This window comes from Desarmillaria tabescens (assembly GCF_030435595.1).
Source record: "Desarmillaria tabescens strain CCBAS 213 chromosome Unknown EV420scaffold_38, whole genome shotgun sequence".
Taxonomy (NCBI): domain Eukaryota; kingdom Fungi; phylum Basidiomycota; class Agaricomycetes; order Agaricales; family Physalacriaceae; genus Desarmillaria; species Desarmillaria tabescens.
The window spans coordinates 14,445-30,748 of NW_026848337.1; the positions used below are offsets into that span (position 1 = coordinate 14,445).

Here is a 16,304-nt window from a genome sequence, read left to right on the forward strand (position 1 = left end):
CGAGTCCCGCACCTGGCAAAGATTCCGAGCGTGGAGTCCAATTCCATGTTTACACCGGGATCCTTGAATTTCGGACACCCGCTCACTCACGATTATGCGCGTGTGGTCACTGAAACACCGCTAACGTTGCCAACACTTCAAGCTCCACCATACGTGTCGATGGCAAAGTTGGTTATCGCATCTGGCTTACAGATCCTCGGTCCGAATCTGGGTCGACTCATTTAGATGTACCAGCAGATTTTTATCCTGAGTCTCGTGGACACTGGAATCGATAGTCACTAGATAGGTTACCGTATGACCTTGTTGAAATTTGCCCGTCAATGGGGACGACGTTCGAACTCTGGATAACGAATACCCTCAGTTTTATTTTCCCGTGCAAGTCGAATTGAACTGCAGACATTACCATTGGTCAGACGGGTGTTATGTCCGGATTTCGGGAACTACGAGGCCTGCCGGTCGTTCGTGGCACTGTGTGTAACTTGGATATGGTAAGTCCATCTTTGTGTCATCTCACCCGCTGTGTCTAAACAATTCCAACAGACGCAGGTGCGCCGCGCGTTGCAACCCCGGTATCTTTTCTCTTCCGACGGCGAGTGCTCGGCCTCCTCCCACGTCGGACGTCCTACGCTTATAGGAGGGTGTCGCCTCGCTCATCTTCCTTCTGCTTAGGCTACCGGTTTGCATTCCAGCTCTTCTCGGCTGATGACTACAAGATAGTGCTTGCTTCCATGAGAGGTAGTTCCTCCAGACCCACTTTCTTGCCTTTTTTCATACGTGTGCCCGCCGAGCTCTAGTATCCCCATGTGCTCCCCACTGGGTCGATGGCGTAGCTGGTTATCGCATCTGTCTAACATGTATCTGAACTATACCCGCACAGAAGGTCCTCAGTTCGAACCTGGGTCGACTCACTACACATTTGTTGATACTTCTGGTCTGAGCGAGTGCGTTTAACGTTTTGGACTAGTGTTGCGCACGAAACCTCCAGGGGGGGTAAGTAACCGTTAGTTACTGACCCCTCCCTGGGGGGGGGTTGGTTTTGCTACGGTAAGTTACCGTTACTTACCGGTCACATGATCTCTCACATGACCATTTCGCGCTAGCTTTTTTTTTGACTTCTGCACTGCCGCCAGCGGTGGGTAATTTTAGTAAAATAGTGCAGGCAGAAGAGGGATCAAGATAGGCTGGAAAGTTGGATAAGGATGAGGGAACATCTGGGGTGAGGACGCGGCGTTCAGAGACAGGCGGAATGACGAAGTCAATGATGTCTTTAAGTGTAGCAGTATCCGATGGTAACAACGATGAATAGTCTTCGGGTATAGCAGCGTGCTTCTCCTTATAAGGAATTGACTAGCTGATGATCCGGAGTTGGCGGCGCCATGGTGGGGTTACTATTCCTTGGTAGGGAAAATTGAAAAATTTTGCTGTAATATTACCACGTGACCGGTAAGTTACCTCGACAAAATACCCTCCACCGATGGGGGTGTAACTTACCGGTAACTTACCGGGAACTTACCGGGAATAAACCCCGGTGTATCAAAACCTAGGGTTTTGTGCGCAACCCTATTTTGGACTTCAGTCTTATGATTTTACAAGAGTCACAGGAGGGAGTGCCCGGGCCCCGCCCCGCCCCTCGCCCTGATCTTAGCGGGCTTATCATCGATTCTTTTGTCTTTCCGGAGGCCTGCTCATGATAATGATACAGTGAGATCCTCTGTACGCTAACAGCCAGTGATCCGCACCTGCATTCTTGAAGTCCATGGGTCGATAGTGCAGCAGCTTCAAGTTGTCGCATTAATCTCCAGTTCGAGCCTGGGTCTACTCAATTGGTTCAGTGTCACAATAGCAATTTTTGGCCGTGCTACAGACATGCATCTCTGTCTCTTTGTGAGGGCAGGGGATGCTTGCGTGTTCTCTAAATGCCTTCTTTCCCACCCTGATCGGATCGTCCCTTCGCATTATACATCGAACGTGGGTCCCTCAATGCGGGTCGATAGGGCAGCTGCTTGTCGCACCGATATCCAGTTCGAACGTGGGTCTACTCAATCAAGCATTTCGAGTAATTTTTGACTTATACATCTTGTCTCTTTGTGTGGGCAGGAGACGCTTGTGTGCCTTCTACCCTGTTTCGGAATCATCTCTTCCATCGAACATGACGCCTGTGTTATGGATCTCATGTCTTTTTCAGTCTGTACATGAGTCAACACATGCCTACTCTCGGCCTTCTCGGTCTCGACCTCAGCTTACTAGTATTTTCTCTTACTTTCTCTTACTTTCTCTCTTTTTCTTTCAAATACTAGAATAATAATGACTCGATCCCTTACTGGTAGTATATAAGTATTGTACCTGTCTTTGTATTGGAATCTTAAGCTAATTTTACTCATCTTCGAAGTCCACTTAATTGTGTGAACTAAGCATCTCTGATCGGTTACGCCAAGCGCTTGCCAATCAACTGCTTTCCGACTACGCCTAGCACTTTTCGGAGACCCAGTCAGTTATGCCTAGCGCTTGCTGACGCCCTCGTTAACTACGCCTAGCGCTTGTTAGCACCCTTACGGATCCCTCTTGGTGGTTGGAACTCGGCTTACGGACATCCTCGCTCACGACTTGGGTTTTACTCGAGTACTCATTAACTCGTGTATTAGCTCAAATACCCTGATTCTTAACAGGTATCCAAGTTCGCAGGTCGATAGTGCAACTGCTCTGCTTCAAGTCGCATTGATTCCCCAGTTCGAATCTGGGTCGACCCGGGACTGATCTCTGCGGAATCGACTGCGACTTTTTTGGCCATGACCGGGACCTGTTGTGCGGGCGGGGATGCCTGTGGTGTACTAATGACTTGTCAACCCGCCCCTTCACATGCGCGTGGGTCGCTTCGAGTTTCAGTTCGAACCCTGGGCCGAGTCAATACGCTAGCAATGATTTTTTGGCCGTTCTCCCTGACCTGGAATTCCCAGGGTTTTGAGAGGAAACAGAGTCAGATGGCCTCTTTACACAGACTTCCTTGAGTTAAATATTAGTAGCTTAAGCGCAACCTTCCTGCTGTGGGTCGATAGTGCAATGGCTTGTTGCATTGATCTCCAGTTCGAATCTGGCTCGACTACATAATGTTAGTCTCCCCTAGGCAGACTCTTAATCTCTTGACAGGCAAGCAGTCGAGATTTGAAATAAGAGTCTGCTAGCGGACACGCCGTGCACCCTGGACCACGGTTTTTTGAACTTATACCTTATTCGGACAAAATCATGTGATCACCTAGCGCGCGCGCGATTCTGTTGACCTCGTTTAGTGTCGTTACCTCTATTTAACTTATTTATGAGCTCCCAACGGCCTCGAAATCACGAACGGACTCCACTCAGACTATCTTCTAGCAATGTATCACCAATTCGTGCTGTTCCCATGTCTCCATATATCTTTCATTCCTTTACTCCCGGTCCTGCAGGACTCCATGATCTCGGAGATGAATCTGGCACAATCCTCAGCTCCACCGCTGCATCGACACCCGGAATGCCTGTGTGTCAATACCATAATATCACACCCAATCCTTTTACTCCCCCGCAAACACCAGCATCATCACAGCAATAGACCTCTTTTGCAGTCTTTCAATCCCTCAATACCTCGGAAGTGCCGCCATCCCGACGAGTTCGAAGGACGCGGAGTGCGCCAACCTCATCCTGCAATGATGAGAACCTACCACCAGTATCAACATCGCAGCCGGTGACTCCTTTCACGCCGCTCTCCAATAAAAGATCAGCTCGATCTTCAAACCGAGAAACCACTGCCACCGCTCCCACAGCCAAAAAGCCCAGAACGCCTGAGTTAGTTCTGGAGGAAAAACTCAGCCAAGTCCTGCAGGTTTGCGCGGCGCTTGGCTTATCCTGGGCAGAGGTACAGTATGAGATGTACCGCCTACCCTCATGTCAAGAAAAGGAATCCTGGGACGATGCTGTTCGCCGCAAATTTAAATCGCGCGCAGCAACGGTTGCTCATTTTCTTCAAGGAAGATCAAGCTACATCGTGTCCGACATACTGAACATCTGGATTCGCCATTAATGTCGGATATCACTATCGTGGTCCATAGTTTTTTGCTCTATCATTATTTGGAGAGTTATTTACCAGAGTTACGGTCAGAAGCTTAGAGGAAGGAGTACCCCGATCTCGGTGTGCGGCGAACGCTCAGAAGCTAGTGTTCAACTTGGAGGGTGTACGCCGACACGAATGTCTTCACATGCGCGAGCTCTCTCGCCTCTGTGAGTCGATGTATGCTGCATTATATATAACCTTCGACTCCTCAAAAATCGCTTCTATGGAAATGGCGTCATCCAGTCTAATGCTCCTTCTATTACACCTATGATACAGTACAATACATATCCTCGTATACGTAGTAAACCAGTTACTATAGTACATCCATGACGTTCATAAGTAACAAAGAACAACGGGAATTATGGCGTGGCAGCTGAAGCAGGAACGAGAGAGATGATCGTCGAACCTGCAGCGCCCGAGGAAACCGCACTAGTGGCCACGTCCGCTGCATCAGTAGCACTAACAGAGAAAGCCGTGATAACAGAACCACCAGCCACGCCCGTCAAACTCGCGAGAAGACTCGAAGCCTCGTCAGGTGAGAGCGTCGTCGTGACGGGCACCTCGGTGCTCACGAATACCGTCGCTGTGGGAGTGAGGGTTATCGTCACGGTAATGATCCCACCATCGTCGGTGGAGGTACTAGACGTTGTGTCCGTGGAATTGGAACTAGTAGCAGTACTATCCGTGGAGTTCGCGCTAGACGCGGTATCCGTGGAGTTGGCACTAGCGGTAGAATTAGACGTGTCGGTGCCAAAGATGCCCCCAGTGGCGCCCGTAGCATCGATCACGGACGTAGCGTCCTTCTCGCTCGTACACTGTATGAACTACATATAAAGAAAATCAGCCCAACGAAAGCAAAAGAAAAAAGCCACTACGCACAGTCCCGTTCCCCCTCACAGATGGAAGAGCGAAACACTGCGCCGAGCCCGAACAGGGCGAGGGCGTCCACTGGTTATCCGCGCACTGAGCCACCTCTCCGGATATACACGCCACTTCGCCGGCTGGAAAGAGAAAGAAAGTGTGAGTGCGGAGGATACCCTGGGAATAGGTTCAGACGCACTGGAACACGTATCATTAACGCTGAGGTTCTGAAAAGCGACGTTCTGGGCTTGGGCAGCCTGGCCGTTCGCGAGGAGGGCAGAAGCGTCGAGTGAGGCTGTGGGAGCCGCGTGTGTAGCGAGGAAGAGGGCAGAAACAAAGAGAATGGATGCAAGCATCATCGAATTAGAAAGAACAGGAAAAGAGCACCAGGCTGGATGGAAGAGAAAAAGGTGGGGAACATTGCGAACGGGCCCGGGGAAGTTTTTATACGTGCCCCCATACGAGAACAATAAAGAGTACAAGGACGTCTTTGTTCTCTTGGCGGGGTGATGGACCTTTCGGCAAAGGCCGACTTGGATGCAGCGCAGAAACTTGACTGATCGTTCACCTCTTATGGAGTCGACCCAGGTTCGAACTGGAGATCAACACGACAAGCAGCTGCACTATCGACCCATACAAGAGCGGCGGGTCTGTGTCCTTGTTGATAGGAAGAGAATAAGTAACAATATGCATGGGGAACCCGGAAGGAAGCAGAAGGAAGCGGCACCAAGAACTGTCGATCAACCAGAAGATTCAATGACACGAGACTCAACTGTTGTAGTGGTAACTTGATTCGTGAACAAGTATATATTGGAGAACTTGATTTGGGGTTGCGCGGGAAATCCAGGGTTTCAGACCGGTAAGTTACTTTCCCTCCCTGGATGGATTTTCATCGAGGTAACTTCCCTATAACATGATGGACAATTCGAAAAATAATTCATCACTGCTGCATGTGTGTCTGTTTACAGCTCGCTAGGTTAAGAAAAGCGCGAAGACAAATTTCTGCATGTGCTTAGTGGTATTAGTGAAATAATGTATCAAAACCCCCCTCGAGGAAGAGGGGGTAAAATATCGTAACTTGCCTCTCATGGGCAGTGAGGGGTCTGAGAACTTGAGTAAGTTACTTACTTGTTTGTATGTGAAACATGAGAAGAAAAAAAAAAGACATCCTAAAAACTCAGTATGAGTCAACCCAGGTTCGAACTGAGGACCTTCTGTGTACATTGACAAACGTGTTACTATGTTAGACAGATGCGATAACCAGCTACGCCATCGACCCATATATCGCCAACTTCTCTATTACTAGGTCATCGCGCAAACCTCATCGCGGGTATATGAATACTTGAGGCGGGCGGGCGGAGAAGAGGCACCCCGAAGAACGCGACCACCGACAAAACCCTCTACCCGACGTTTACTCGCCGCACGCGAACCTATCGGACTCTTACAAGTTACCTTTCGCTTGGTGCCTTCGAAAAAAAGCGGCGAGCATCGAGAGGGCATAAACGTTGTCACCCCCGGAGAGCAAAGACGCCTTTCCTCCCACACGGACGACGGTTTGGAGTGACCGCGATGGTTAGAGGCCTGCGTCGTATTAGGATGAAGAACGAAACTGCCGAGTCGGCAGGCGGGGCTTGGGGGAAACTTGCCATGGAGAGAACAAGTTGCGAGTGTCTGTTGTGAACCTTGAAGAGACCGGATGACCGTGACTGTCTCTCCTCCCAAAGCTGTTGAAACGAGAGCGTCTTGGGGCCGATACGCAAAGGACGGTTGAGGGTCCTAGTCAGCCTGCGCGTCTACCAACACTGACGGTCAACCTCGCACCAGGCGTCCCGCTGAACAATATTGGCATATGGACCCTCTGTTCAACAACGACAGCGACACCACCCATGCACCAGTACTAAGGGCCAGCATACGATGGACGGAGGCGGGGTCGAGGTGCCGGGTACACGGTTGCAAGACAAACCGAGCCTGTTGGTGTCGTGAACTTCGTTTCGACGCGGAGTATCTGATAGAGCTCGCAGAACTTGTAGGGTGTCTCGGCGTCCTGGTGAGAAAGAGCATTCCGCCAGGTGGTTTACGGAAGCTGTGGCGGAAGGACAACAGACGTTCATCTTCATCCACAACAACGGAAGCAGGATTATAATGAACGAAAAGGCAGTGGTCCGTTACGCGTACGCGTTAAGATGATAGAGCGAGCGTGATGATGGCAGGAAGCGAGTCCCAAAAGGGAAGCTTAGATTCGCACACGAGGATATGGAGCCCGAAACAACACTCAAATTGGTATCTAAAGATGCTAAATACGACTAAGAGGTTGGCGTTGGACAGGGAAGAGGGAAGATGAGGTATAGGGGCTATCACCGCCTACGCATAATGGTGTCAGTCCTTCAACCGAGGCACTATAACAAGCGAGCCTTACCTCGAAACGACGACTGCACACCCAACACCATCTCCTCATACGCAACAGCGCATTTACTCACTACAAACACCAACAGTCAGCCCAACGACGTGCCAAACGCAAACACCGCACTTACAGGAGCGACAAGGTAATGTCACCATTAACCTTTGCCTGGATGGCAATCTCAACTTCGAGGTTAAGGTCAAGACGGAGCTTCAAGGCGGCAGGAGGAGCAGCCTCGCGAGGGGTACGACCGACGATTTGTCCGCCGAGGACGGAGGAGGATTGGGTAGGTGCGAATTTGGTTTCTGGGGCAGACATTGTGATGCTGGAGAGAGGGAGTCGGCTTGCTGGTCCTTTTATACGCGTGTAGCCTTCCGGAACGAATACCGACTCGGGGCGAGAGCAACGTTATGGTGCGCGGTGCACGGTGCATTTAGCAACTCGGGTGCCTCTTGGTTGCATTCTGATTGAGTAGAGAAGACTACATGGGCGAGGTTAAATTCCAGGCGCGTATTGCATAAAACACGTGTTGCACGTACTATATTTTGAATACCCAGATACTTGAGTCGCCTTCTGATATCACGTACACAGCTGCACTCTTTGCTTCGAAGCGCCCTCGTGTCCAGGAACCCCGAGCAAACGCGAAGGGAAGTAGGTACGAAGTGCGCGCGCTATCATCCGGAAGGCAAGGATTCCCTTCAATACCAATGCTTGTTAATTCCTCGTCTCCATTTGGAGGTGGAGCGACAAACGGTAACCAGTAACTGGTACCTGGCAGGGGTTTCCAACCCGACTCGAGGCAGAAAAAAAAAACTGAACGCAGTACCTTCTCGTAAACAATCTAGACTTCGGGGCGCCTTCGAGAGAGAAGGGGGAAAAAAAAAAACTTTTGGTGTTCTGACGAACGAGGACTCGGGGGAAGACGTGGTAAAGACTAAAGAGAAAAGATTCAGAGGGCCGGGCTCGACTCTCCAGAGTTCCCACGGCCGTATTTATTGCATTCTCACCACCATATCAAAAACTTATTTGTGCGCATGAACGACCGACAAGTTGGCTTCGATATATGCGATATGTGTATTACGAAATAGCGATGGAAAGTCGCGACACGAGTCGAGAAACACCCTCCCAGGCAGCCCCCTACAACCCCGATGCTCGACTTTACTACCCTGCAACGATGTAATTATAACGTTAACCTCTCGCCCCCATTCTAACCCGGAAAGGGCTTCGACACTCGTATAAAAGGACAACCAAGTCCATGCCCTCTCTCTAGCATCAACATGTCTGCCCCAGAAACCAAATTCGCACCCACCCAATCCTCCTCCGTCCTCGGCGGACAAATCGTCGGTCGCACTCCCCGTGAGGCTGCACCCCCCGCTGCCTTGAAGCTCCGTCTTGACCTTAACCTCGAGGTTGAGATTGCCATCCAGGCCAAGGTCAATGGTGACATTACCTTGTCGCTCCTGTAAGTGTAGTGCTTATGTTTGGTGTGTCATTGGGCTGAATGGTTGGTTGCAGTGAGTAGATGTGCTATGCGCATATTGTTAGGGAGGGGTCAACGTGCAGTCGTCCGTTCAAGGTGAGCTTTATCATTGGATGTATCCGTCGGTTTCGTACTGATATTTGTTAGACCTAGTAGTCCTTTGGTTAACAGTGTATTAGTGTCTGTAGATACCAATGTCAATGTTATTTCTAGGGATAAACATTAGGCAAATAAGGTTTTGCATCGATAAGAGAACCTTTACGACGCGTGTCCCAAATGCCGTTGTGAAGAGAAGATAAGTCCATTGTTGAGGATGTTTTCGATTGCATAGAGAGGATACGACATAGGGACTCGAAGCGAGCGGACCTGCCTCTGATGTATCCACCAGAACGAATGTAGTCGTGATTGAACCGAAAGCGATGACTTGGACAAGATGCGAGATCCTGATGGCCGTGTTGTCATGCGCGTAGAAACGAAGCTTCTGTAGGAATGAAGATCAGCGAGATGAAAATACGCGCAACACATCCAGGATACTGCGCAATCTTGTGGGATGGCAGGCGGGCAGAGAAGATTGCATCTCGGAAAGAGTCGAACTCCATACTCGTCGTCATGATGAGCATCGGACCCTCTTGTCCGCGAGAGCACGTGCGATTTGTGTCTTGCTGAGCGATGGCAGAGGTAAGGCGCTGCTACTACCTGGGCCTGAGTGCGCGCGATAATCACAACATCCGGGCACGTAGAACGCATCAGGAGCCGGCGCGCGGTAAGACGTCCTCTCCTGTATCCCCTTCCAAGAGTGGACGGTGTTTTGAATGATACGAGAAGGGCCTCAACATCAACGCTGTCGTAAATAGTAAAACCGACATGGACCCAAAAGAAATTTGTCTTCAGAGCCTAGGCGGGAGCTTGAACCTTTTCGGATTCTGCGCCTGATGAGTACGTTGGCATCTTCCAAATGTGGTGGTTACGACACAAGAACGCGGTAGCGATAGATCATTGGAGCCTCGTTCCAATAAGCGTCAGGCCCTTCTATCCATGGGCGTCGTATACTTGGTGCCAAATGAAAGGAGTCTGTTGTTCAGCACACGCAAACAGCGCACCATAGCTCGCAATCGCTCCACCTATGAAGCGCCAGGAATCGAATCATCTCTGCGCTTCTCTTCGGTCCCTGCGCGGGGGGGCAAACTGTTTCACGTCGCGAGTGAATGAGGGAAGTCCAGTGGCGTCAGGTAGGATGGGTAGGTTGGGAAGAGATACCACTCACGAGATCAATTCAAAGGAAAACTTTAACGAGGTCGAACCAGACCTGTCGTCTTCAGGGTCGCGCCGGTGAATTTTGTTCGAGTCGAAGGTGGCGCAATTTGGGAGTGTGGTAACCAGGGATTGATAGGCTTCATGCAAGGACCCAGGTCAAGGCTTCCTTCCTCCCTCGCAATTTGCTGGTGCTGAGCGTTGTGGGCTAGCCCGTTCCGTATGACGAGATGCGGAAATTTTTGAGTATGTGGCTGGCATTTAATAAAGGATAAATTCGGGGCGCACGAGTGTTGCGTGATTTTCATGGTGAGAAGGTCGTGGTGGGTGGGTAAGAGGCAAGCCGGGGGTTATTCCCACGGTCTAAACTCTGGACCTACAAACACCCACTGTACGCTGTATTCCCGCTACCTTGGTAGTGGGTCTCTGGAAAACGCTAAATACACCAAATTTTGCGGTAGATTCGTAAGATCTAATTGATTCACCTGCCTCCTATATCAGCTGATCCAAAGGTGGAGCGTTGCCATTGTCACGTTCACCGTTCGTCGTCTTGTTTCTTACTCACATGTCTCGCTGTTCTAATAGCGGGAATCTTTACCAGGAATTCGCTCGTGATGCTACCGAGTACATGCACGCTCAATGGGATTCCCTCCTCCGTTACCATTTCCCTCGAACATGCTCGCTGTACTTCCAAAACGACGATGGGTGTTTCCACTATTTCGCTGGTGACGTCTCGGGGTTCTTACGAGGCGAGTGTTAGTTTTGTCAAAACTGCAGACGGTCCATCCGACGTCTGTTTGGGTTTGGATTGGTTTATAGCATTACTGAAGGGTGATTCTGATGGTGGTGAGTGTGTTTGTCTTTCCAAGCTTCTGCGTAACGCCATCTCGACACCTTTCCAGTTAGAAAGCCTTCGTTCAGCGTATAGGCTTTTTTTGCCTTCCGGAATCTCCATGTTTTTCACCCGACTTTTGTTCGACTCCCTCTTGTACGAGCTGGCAGCCCATGGCATACTACACAAGACTTCATGTGGACAAGACCACCTTTACCTGAACTTGTTTGTTGAGCATTTTCTGTCCGGCATGTGTTCGTCGCTCAATGGACCTTCATGTCGGTCGTACGTTCAGGCATGTCATACTAGCCGTGTTTGGGCGCCTGCATTCTTTCTGTCTGTCTTGCGGTACACCCACCTGTTAACCGTATTGCCTTCATCCGCGCTATTATCTTTTTGGCGCTTCTTGGCACCGTCCACGCGCGAGAACAAACGGGAACGCGCAATCGGTGGTTTGGCAGAGCGGTTGACGCTTGTTCGGTACCTTTCGTACAAGGGGCCAGTCACCTACATGGCGGCCGTTTTTGATAGTCACTTTGAGACGTTGCCCAGGAAGGATCTTCTTAGAATGGCGGATGCGCATGGTCTCTTAGCACGTAGTGCCCATTTGACGCTTGATAATCTGAGGGATACCCTTAGCGACCACGTTTCTGGTGGCGGTTGCACTGGCTGGCTATCTCATTCTATCGCTAACATACCGGTGGGCTGTTTGGAGTGTTTCCAGGAGTTTGTTTTTTCTGATAAGGTTAAGAGTCGAAACAGGCGGTCGTAGTTAACAATACAAGCGGTACGTGTCGATCTTTCAGTGCAGACCTATGTATTCGCAGGCGTGTTCGAGTAAGTCCTGCTCTCTCTTTATACGCTATGCTGAATGTCGTTTCTTTGTCCAAGGTGGAACGTTGGCTTTGTCACGTTGACCGTTAGTCATATTGTTTGTTGCTCTCAGGTCTCACTATTTGTCCATCGACCGCCTACCAGCATTTCGCTCGCGACGCTACCAAGTACATGCATGCTTCATTGGATTTCCTCCTCGGTTACCTTTCCTGCTACCTTGGTAGTGGGTCTCGACTCTCTGCAAAACGCTAATGACACTAAATTTTGCGGTGTAGTTCTCTTGTCTCACTGGTTTGTTTTCATTCCTTTGTCCTCCTGCCTGATTTTTGCTCGCCGTCTTACCAAGCACATATATACTCAACGGAGCTCTTTCAGCTCCCATCTCCTTCAAAAATGATGTCGAATGTTTCTACTACCTTGCTGGTGTATCTCGGGGTTTGTACGAGATGAGGGTTAGTTCCGGACTTTGGTCAAAACTGCGGGAAGTTCATTCGATGGTTGCCTGGTTTAGAATTGGCTTGGAGCCCTGCTGAATGCTGCGCATGGCGGTGGTGCATGTGTTTGTTCTTGCACGCTTCTGTATAGCCTTATTTATAGCTAGGATCGGTACCACCCAAATTATAAAGCCTTCGCCCGATGTACAGGCGTTTTCGCCTTCCGGACTCCATGCTCTTCCGAACAAATCTTCATTCAACTCCCTCTCTTATGAATTGGCAGTCCATGGTATGCTGCACAAGACTGTCTGTCCGAGTCGGCAAGACTACCTCTTCCTGAACTTACTCGTTGAGTATTTTCTATCTGGGATATGTTTGTTATTCTGCGGAGGACGTTAATTTAGCCACAGGTTTTGGAGTGTCATTCTTGTCCAGGCACGGAATGGTATTGGCTGAAGTTCTGTGATTCATGGGATATTGTTTGGATTGACCAGTGCCTTCCTTCCTTACTACGTGAGATACTAAAGCTGAAGATTCAGTTCATGGTGATCTTCAACCCATAGGAGACGAACAGCGGGATGTAACTCTGATTGGTATGAAGATATTGTCGTTGAAAGTTTGCCATCGCGTTATGGGATTACACATGTTCATGCCTCCTGATGATGGTTCTCGATATATAGGCATAACTCTTTTCGTGTTAAACAATACAGTGAAAGCGTTGAATGCAACCAGGACCTATTTAGAAGGCCAAGAGACTAAATGTCTAAATGTCTACACGGCGCTCACACATGAGAGCTGATGCTGCAGAGGTTTCACTGCAGTATCTCCAGTCTCGATTGAGATATTTTCGTGGCCATCAATTTCATCGGCTTGATGGCTTCATTCAAGGAATAGCCCGTACAGAATGTTATGGAGGCTACTGATTCTGAGGCACTGACTTTCACGTCTGCTCTATCTGAAGAACCTCCAACACGAAGTTCCAGTATTGTTTCTTCAGTTTCTTAAAATCGGATTGTGGTGGGCGACAAAGAATCCACGTCAGGAGGGCGTATGTAAATGAAGAAATGTCTCACCGATACAGCACCGACAAGACTAAGGCAGAATCGGCATGATCGGCACCAGCTAAAGGTAGCGGGCTCTGCCGCGCGCGGCCCTATTCGTTATCATTTCTTCCGCCATTCTAGTTTTTCCGAGCGTCTAGCACTGGAGGCAAGCTCGTCAACATTGACGGCGAATGCTCTCTATATCGCCTATGTTGGATATTATCTATTTTGAACTGCAGGAACAAAGTGTGGGAAATAATACAGAATAAGACGACCATGGCTCCTGCAAATATCCAAGAGTTCTTGACGTTCCTTCCTGGGTCACCTCGTCTAGGTCGGAATCCGTCGACAAGGTCGACAACAGAAGCTTATACCGCGCATAATATCTTGATGACTCCTGAAGATCAACCAATTCTCAGCCGACTAGATCATACGCTCATTCCTAGACTGAAAGAGTTTATCTCTTCGGCGGTCGTTGACTTCGATATTGGCGATGTATCTTGTCAGCCAATGCAACAGGGTCTTCAGCTTATGCAAGCATGTCGAATCGAGGGCGAAAACTACATGAGCCTGTATGGCGAATTCACTCTTCACCGTGAGCCTGTTACGGACCTCGTGTGGCCGCAGAAATGCGGCTGTTTTACTTTCACGCTTGTTGGACAAAACGACGCGGTCGAGGAGCAAGATATTCGAGTCTGCTCTGATGAGGATACAGTGTACTCGTCGTTACTTTCGAAGGCAGAGGAACTCAGCCAGTCGATTCGCCTAGACGTCACTAGGAAGCAAGAAGGTGCCGCTGCTATGGCCATCAACGTTGGTCTCCATCGAGTTTTGTCTGATGTCGCCGTCTCACACAGTGTAGCTTGCGTTACAGATGATTACTTCACGCGTAGAGTACGGCTTTTTTTCTTGCGGGTTCATCGCAATTGCCGCCCAGCTCGGTGAGACTTTTATCATCGCTGGGCTAGACAAACATTTTACATATCTTTTCTAGTCCGGTCTACCGATGTGTCTCGCCTGGGATATATCCTACTACTGTCACCTGCGTTCAGACTGTCCATAGTCGTTGCAATGACATTCTCCAAATTGCTTCCTGGTCGCCACATCGCAAATCCTCCTCCTGACCTCTTACGGCCTTGGCTATTGGAAGGAATACAATATGCAGAGGAAGGCCAGGAAGGTGACGAAGAAGATAGCCATGGCCGGGATGAAGCAGATCCAAGCGATCTCCTAGCCGTTTCTTTACAAGTCGCAACTAATGCGGTATATCATTTCTTTTCCCTTTATGATGAAATGTACTGACATCGCTTGTTAGATGGTATTGCAACATCCATGGTTGCGGTCCAGCGACATACATCGTATGTCTATCAGCTGACGTCCTACAGATTCATTTAGGGACCCTCAGAACATTCCAACAGCCAGCCACAAGAACTCCGGCCTCATGATGGAAGACCCTCTGCTGTCTTTGCTGCAACAACAATCACTGGTGCAACTCTGTCGCCGTTCTCCTCACGTTCCGTCGACAAACCTCAAGGTGGTAACACTCGTAAGCCAGATTCGGGTCAGTCGTTGGAGCACCGTGTGGAAATGCTGCACTGAAAGCCGCGAGGAGCCATTTATCATCAAGCTTGTGTCGGAAACGCACTCGGACATGATCTGGAAGGAATTCTACATGTACGAAGTGGTCCTGAAGGAATGTCCTCTTCTTCCCAGGTTTTATGGGATGTTCCAGAGACCTGTCGGCGGTTGGTTTGCTTTCTACCTCGAAGACGTTGGGGATAATCTGGAGACAATGTACGGCCTAGGGTGGTCCGGGGTGAAGAGGTCTATGCCCAAGATGCAATGGTAAGCGACTGAGTGTCTTCAGACACCGTTCATTGACCAGTCCTTCAGGCAGGAATTACTAGAGTCGGTGAAGCAATTACATTCATTGGGTGTCTTGCATGGTGATCTTGAGCCACGAAACGTAGCTCAAACGGCGGAGGGATTCAAATTCTTTGACTTTGGACACTCGGAGTTGCATCATTGCCAGCCTAAGGAGTGCGACGAGTTACAAAATCTATTGAGCGTATAGAGTAGTGGTGCATATCTGTTATCGTTATTTGATTATCGGTTTATTTGCTGCACTCGTTTTCCTCTCGGACGATCTGATACACCGTACAATCTATGCCGCTGTAGGCAAATTCTTCTTTCCACTCATTTCGACCCTTCACACTTTTCGCAGCCTGGGGTAATCTTAAAACCACAAATATGAAATTTTGGGGAGAACCGCGCATACACTATTCTTCAATGACTTCGAGTCCCAGCGTGGGTCCTACTTACTGCACAGTATAGCTGTCGCTTTCTTCGCAAGCAAAGACCAGATTCAGTTTTGATGAGATTGGATATGAGCGTTGGTTTGTCCGATGGACGAGGAGACGTGGAGATGGGCCAATGCAGAGCTGAAGAGTCACTGGCCGTTACATCATAGGACCCCGACTGAAGTTTGAATAGAGAATTGGGGCCTGCGGCAAGTAAAGGTAGGTTTTTACAAAATAAATTTGTAAGTGCGGGGGCCAGAAATGCCGCTACATGCACATAAATAATGCTCGCAGGAAATATCAGATGAAAGTTTGGTTGGTACGATGTGTTGCGCCGCCTCAAACCCCGGTAGCGAAAGGTACCACATACAAATTGCATTGGAGGTATAAAATACTATACATACAGAGTGCCCCAGAAGCCTCGTTGGACTTAGTACAGACGTTCCGAAAAACCTTGTCCACACTGCCAAAAAGGGCAGGTAAAATCAAAAAATCAGATAAATATCAGAAAATCGTAGAAATAGCATACAGACTTCATTTGTGCGTGTCATTTAGTAGAAAGATACAAATTTAATGATCCATGGGTGCTGCAGTATGTCGTAAAGAAAATACTTGAAATAAGAGCATCTGACTGATGAAAGCGCCGCCAGATTTACATGTTCAGGCTGTCTCGCACCGAACAGCCGGTCACACCTTCGTTCTTGCCATCATCGTCATTCAAGAGACAGGATTTTGAAGAACGATTCTGCATTCAGTCAAGGAGGCCGCCGCCGTGATTTTGCCACAGTTTGGA

The 16,304-nt window shown here is 49.3% G+C and overlaps 6 protein-coding genes, 2 non-coding genes and 1 pseudogene across 9 annotated transcripts; 6 read left to right on the forward strand and 3 right to left on the reverse strand.

The window, feature by feature from the left end:
* Positions 1 to 153: 153 nt before the first annotated feature.
* On the forward strand, positions 154 to 220 carry EV420DRAFT_t201 (annotated as a pseudogene). Its single transcript has one exon. The product of its transcript is annotated as a tRNA-OTHER (tRNA).
* A 595-nt stretch (positions 221 to 815) lies between these two features.
* Positions 816 to 908, forward strand: EV420DRAFT_t202. The gene has a single exon. It is a non-coding gene; the product is annotated as a tRNA-Val (tRNA).
* Positions 909 to 4,076: 3,168 nt separating this feature from the next.
* EV420DRAFT_773784 (uncharacterized protein) lies at positions 4,077 to 5,387 on the reverse strand. The gene is made up of 3 exons (XM_060483416.1): positions 5,139 to 5,387; positions 4,958 to 5,079; positions 4,077 to 4,902 (listed from the first exon to the last, which is right to left on the reverse strand). The coding sequence occupies exons 1-3, from the start codon at positions 5,296 to 5,298 to the stop codon at positions 4,438 to 4,440; spliced, it is 747 nt and encodes a 248-aa protein (XP_060326828.1). The 5' UTR covers positions 5,299 to 5,387; the 3' UTR covers positions 4,077 to 4,437.
* A 735-nt stretch (positions 5,388 to 6,122) lies between these two features.
* Positions 6,123 to 6,218, reverse strand: EV420DRAFT_t206. Its single transcript has one exon. It is a non-coding gene; the product is annotated as a tRNA-Val (tRNA).
* A 1,014-nt stretch (positions 6,219 to 7,232) lies between these two features.
* On the reverse strand, positions 7,233 to 7,655 carry EV420DRAFT_1646863 (uncharacterized protein; the record flags this gene model as incomplete). Its single annotated transcript, XM_060477966.1, has 3 exons — positions 7,233 to 7,300; positions 7,356 to 7,411; positions 7,471 to 7,655. The coding sequence occupies 3 exons, from the start codon at positions 7,653 to 7,655 to the stop codon at positions 7,233 to 7,235; spliced, it is 309 nt and encodes a 102-aa protein (XP_060326829.1).
* A 911-nt stretch (positions 7,656 to 8,566) lies between these two features.
* EV420DRAFT_1564514 (uncharacterized protein) lies at positions 8,567 to 9,021 on the forward strand. Its single transcript, XM_060473980.1, has 3 exons — positions 8,567 to 8,799; positions 8,853 to 8,913; positions 8,965 to 9,021. The coding sequence occupies exons 1-2, from the start codon at positions 8,615 to 8,617 to the stop codon at positions 8,857 to 8,859; spliced, it is 192 nt and encodes a 63-aa protein (XP_060326830.1). The 5' UTR covers positions 8,567 to 8,614; the 3' UTR covers positions 8,860 to 8,913; positions 8,965 to 9,021.
* A 1,418-nt stretch (positions 9,022 to 10,439) lies between these two features.
* On the forward strand, positions 10,440 to 11,672 carry EV420DRAFT_1766944 (uncharacterized protein; the record flags this gene model as incomplete). Its single annotated transcript, XM_060480902.1, has 4 exons — positions 10,440 to 10,533; positions 10,587 to 10,608; positions 10,670 to 10,911; positions 10,971 to 11,672. The coding sequence occupies exons 3-4, from the start codon at positions 10,909 to 10,911 to the stop codon at positions 11,670 to 11,672; spliced, it is 705 nt and encodes a 234-aa protein (XP_060326831.1). The 5' UTR covers positions 10,440 to 10,533; positions 10,587 to 10,608; positions 10,670 to 10,908.
* Positions 11,626 to 12,397, forward strand: EV420DRAFT_1564523 (uncharacterized protein). The gene has a single exon (XM_060473981.1). It carries the CDS (start codon positions 11,772 to 11,774, stop codon positions 12,129 to 12,131), a length of 360 nt encoding a protein of 119 aa, XP_060326832.1. The 5' UTR covers positions 11,626 to 11,771; the 3' UTR covers positions 12,132 to 12,397.
* Positions 12,398 to 13,346: 949 nt separating this feature from the next.
* Positions 13,347 to 15,405, forward strand: EV420DRAFT_1766945 (uncharacterized protein). Its single transcript, XM_060480903.1, has 6 exons — positions 13,347 to 14,024; positions 14,074 to 14,152; positions 14,206 to 14,474; positions 14,527 to 14,569; positions 14,597 to 15,056; positions 15,105 to 15,405. Exons 1-6 carry the CDS (start codon positions 13,488 to 13,490, stop codon positions 15,283 to 15,285), a joined length of 1,569 nt encoding a protein of 522 aa, XP_060326833.1. The 5' UTR covers positions 13,347 to 13,487; the 3' UTR covers positions 15,286 to 15,405.
* Positions 15,406 to 16,304: the final 899 nt, after the last annotated feature.

Bases quoted from the DNA above. Each gene is read 5' to 3' on its own strand.
- EV420DRAFT_773784 (XM_060483416.1), bottom strand. From the start codon at position 5,298: ATGATGCTTGCATCCATTCTCTTTGTTTCTGCCCTCTTCCTCGCTACA. The intron at 5,080-5,138 runs GTGCGTCTGAAC...TTCTCTTTCCAG, and splicing joins CGTTAATGATACGTGTTCCA to CCGGCGAAGTGGCGTGTATA. The intron at 4,903-4,957 runs GTGCGTAGTGGC...CTTTATATGTAG, and splicing joins CTGTGAGGGGGAACGGGACT to TTCATACAGTGTACGAGCGA.
- EV420DRAFT_1564514 (XM_060473980.1), top strand. From the start codon at position 8,615: ATGTCTGCCCCAGAAACCAAATTCGCACCCACCCAATCCTCCTCCGTC.
- EV420DRAFT_1564523 (XM_060473981.1), top strand. From the start codon at position 11,772: ATGTCGTTTCTTTGTCCAAGGTGGAACGTTGGCTTTGTCACGTTGACC.
- EV420DRAFT_1766945 (XM_060480903.1), top strand. From the start codon at position 13,488: ATGGCTCCTGCAAATATCCAAGAGTTCTTGACGTTCCTTCCTGGGTCA. The intron at 14,025-14,073 runs GTTGGTCTCCAT...CACACAGTGTAG, and splicing joins CCGCTGCTATGGCCATCAAC to CTTGCGTTACAGATGATTAC. The intron at 14,475-14,526 runs GTATATCATTTC...ATCGCTTGTTAG, and splicing joins TACAAGTCGCAACTAATGCG to ATGGTATTGCAACATCCATG.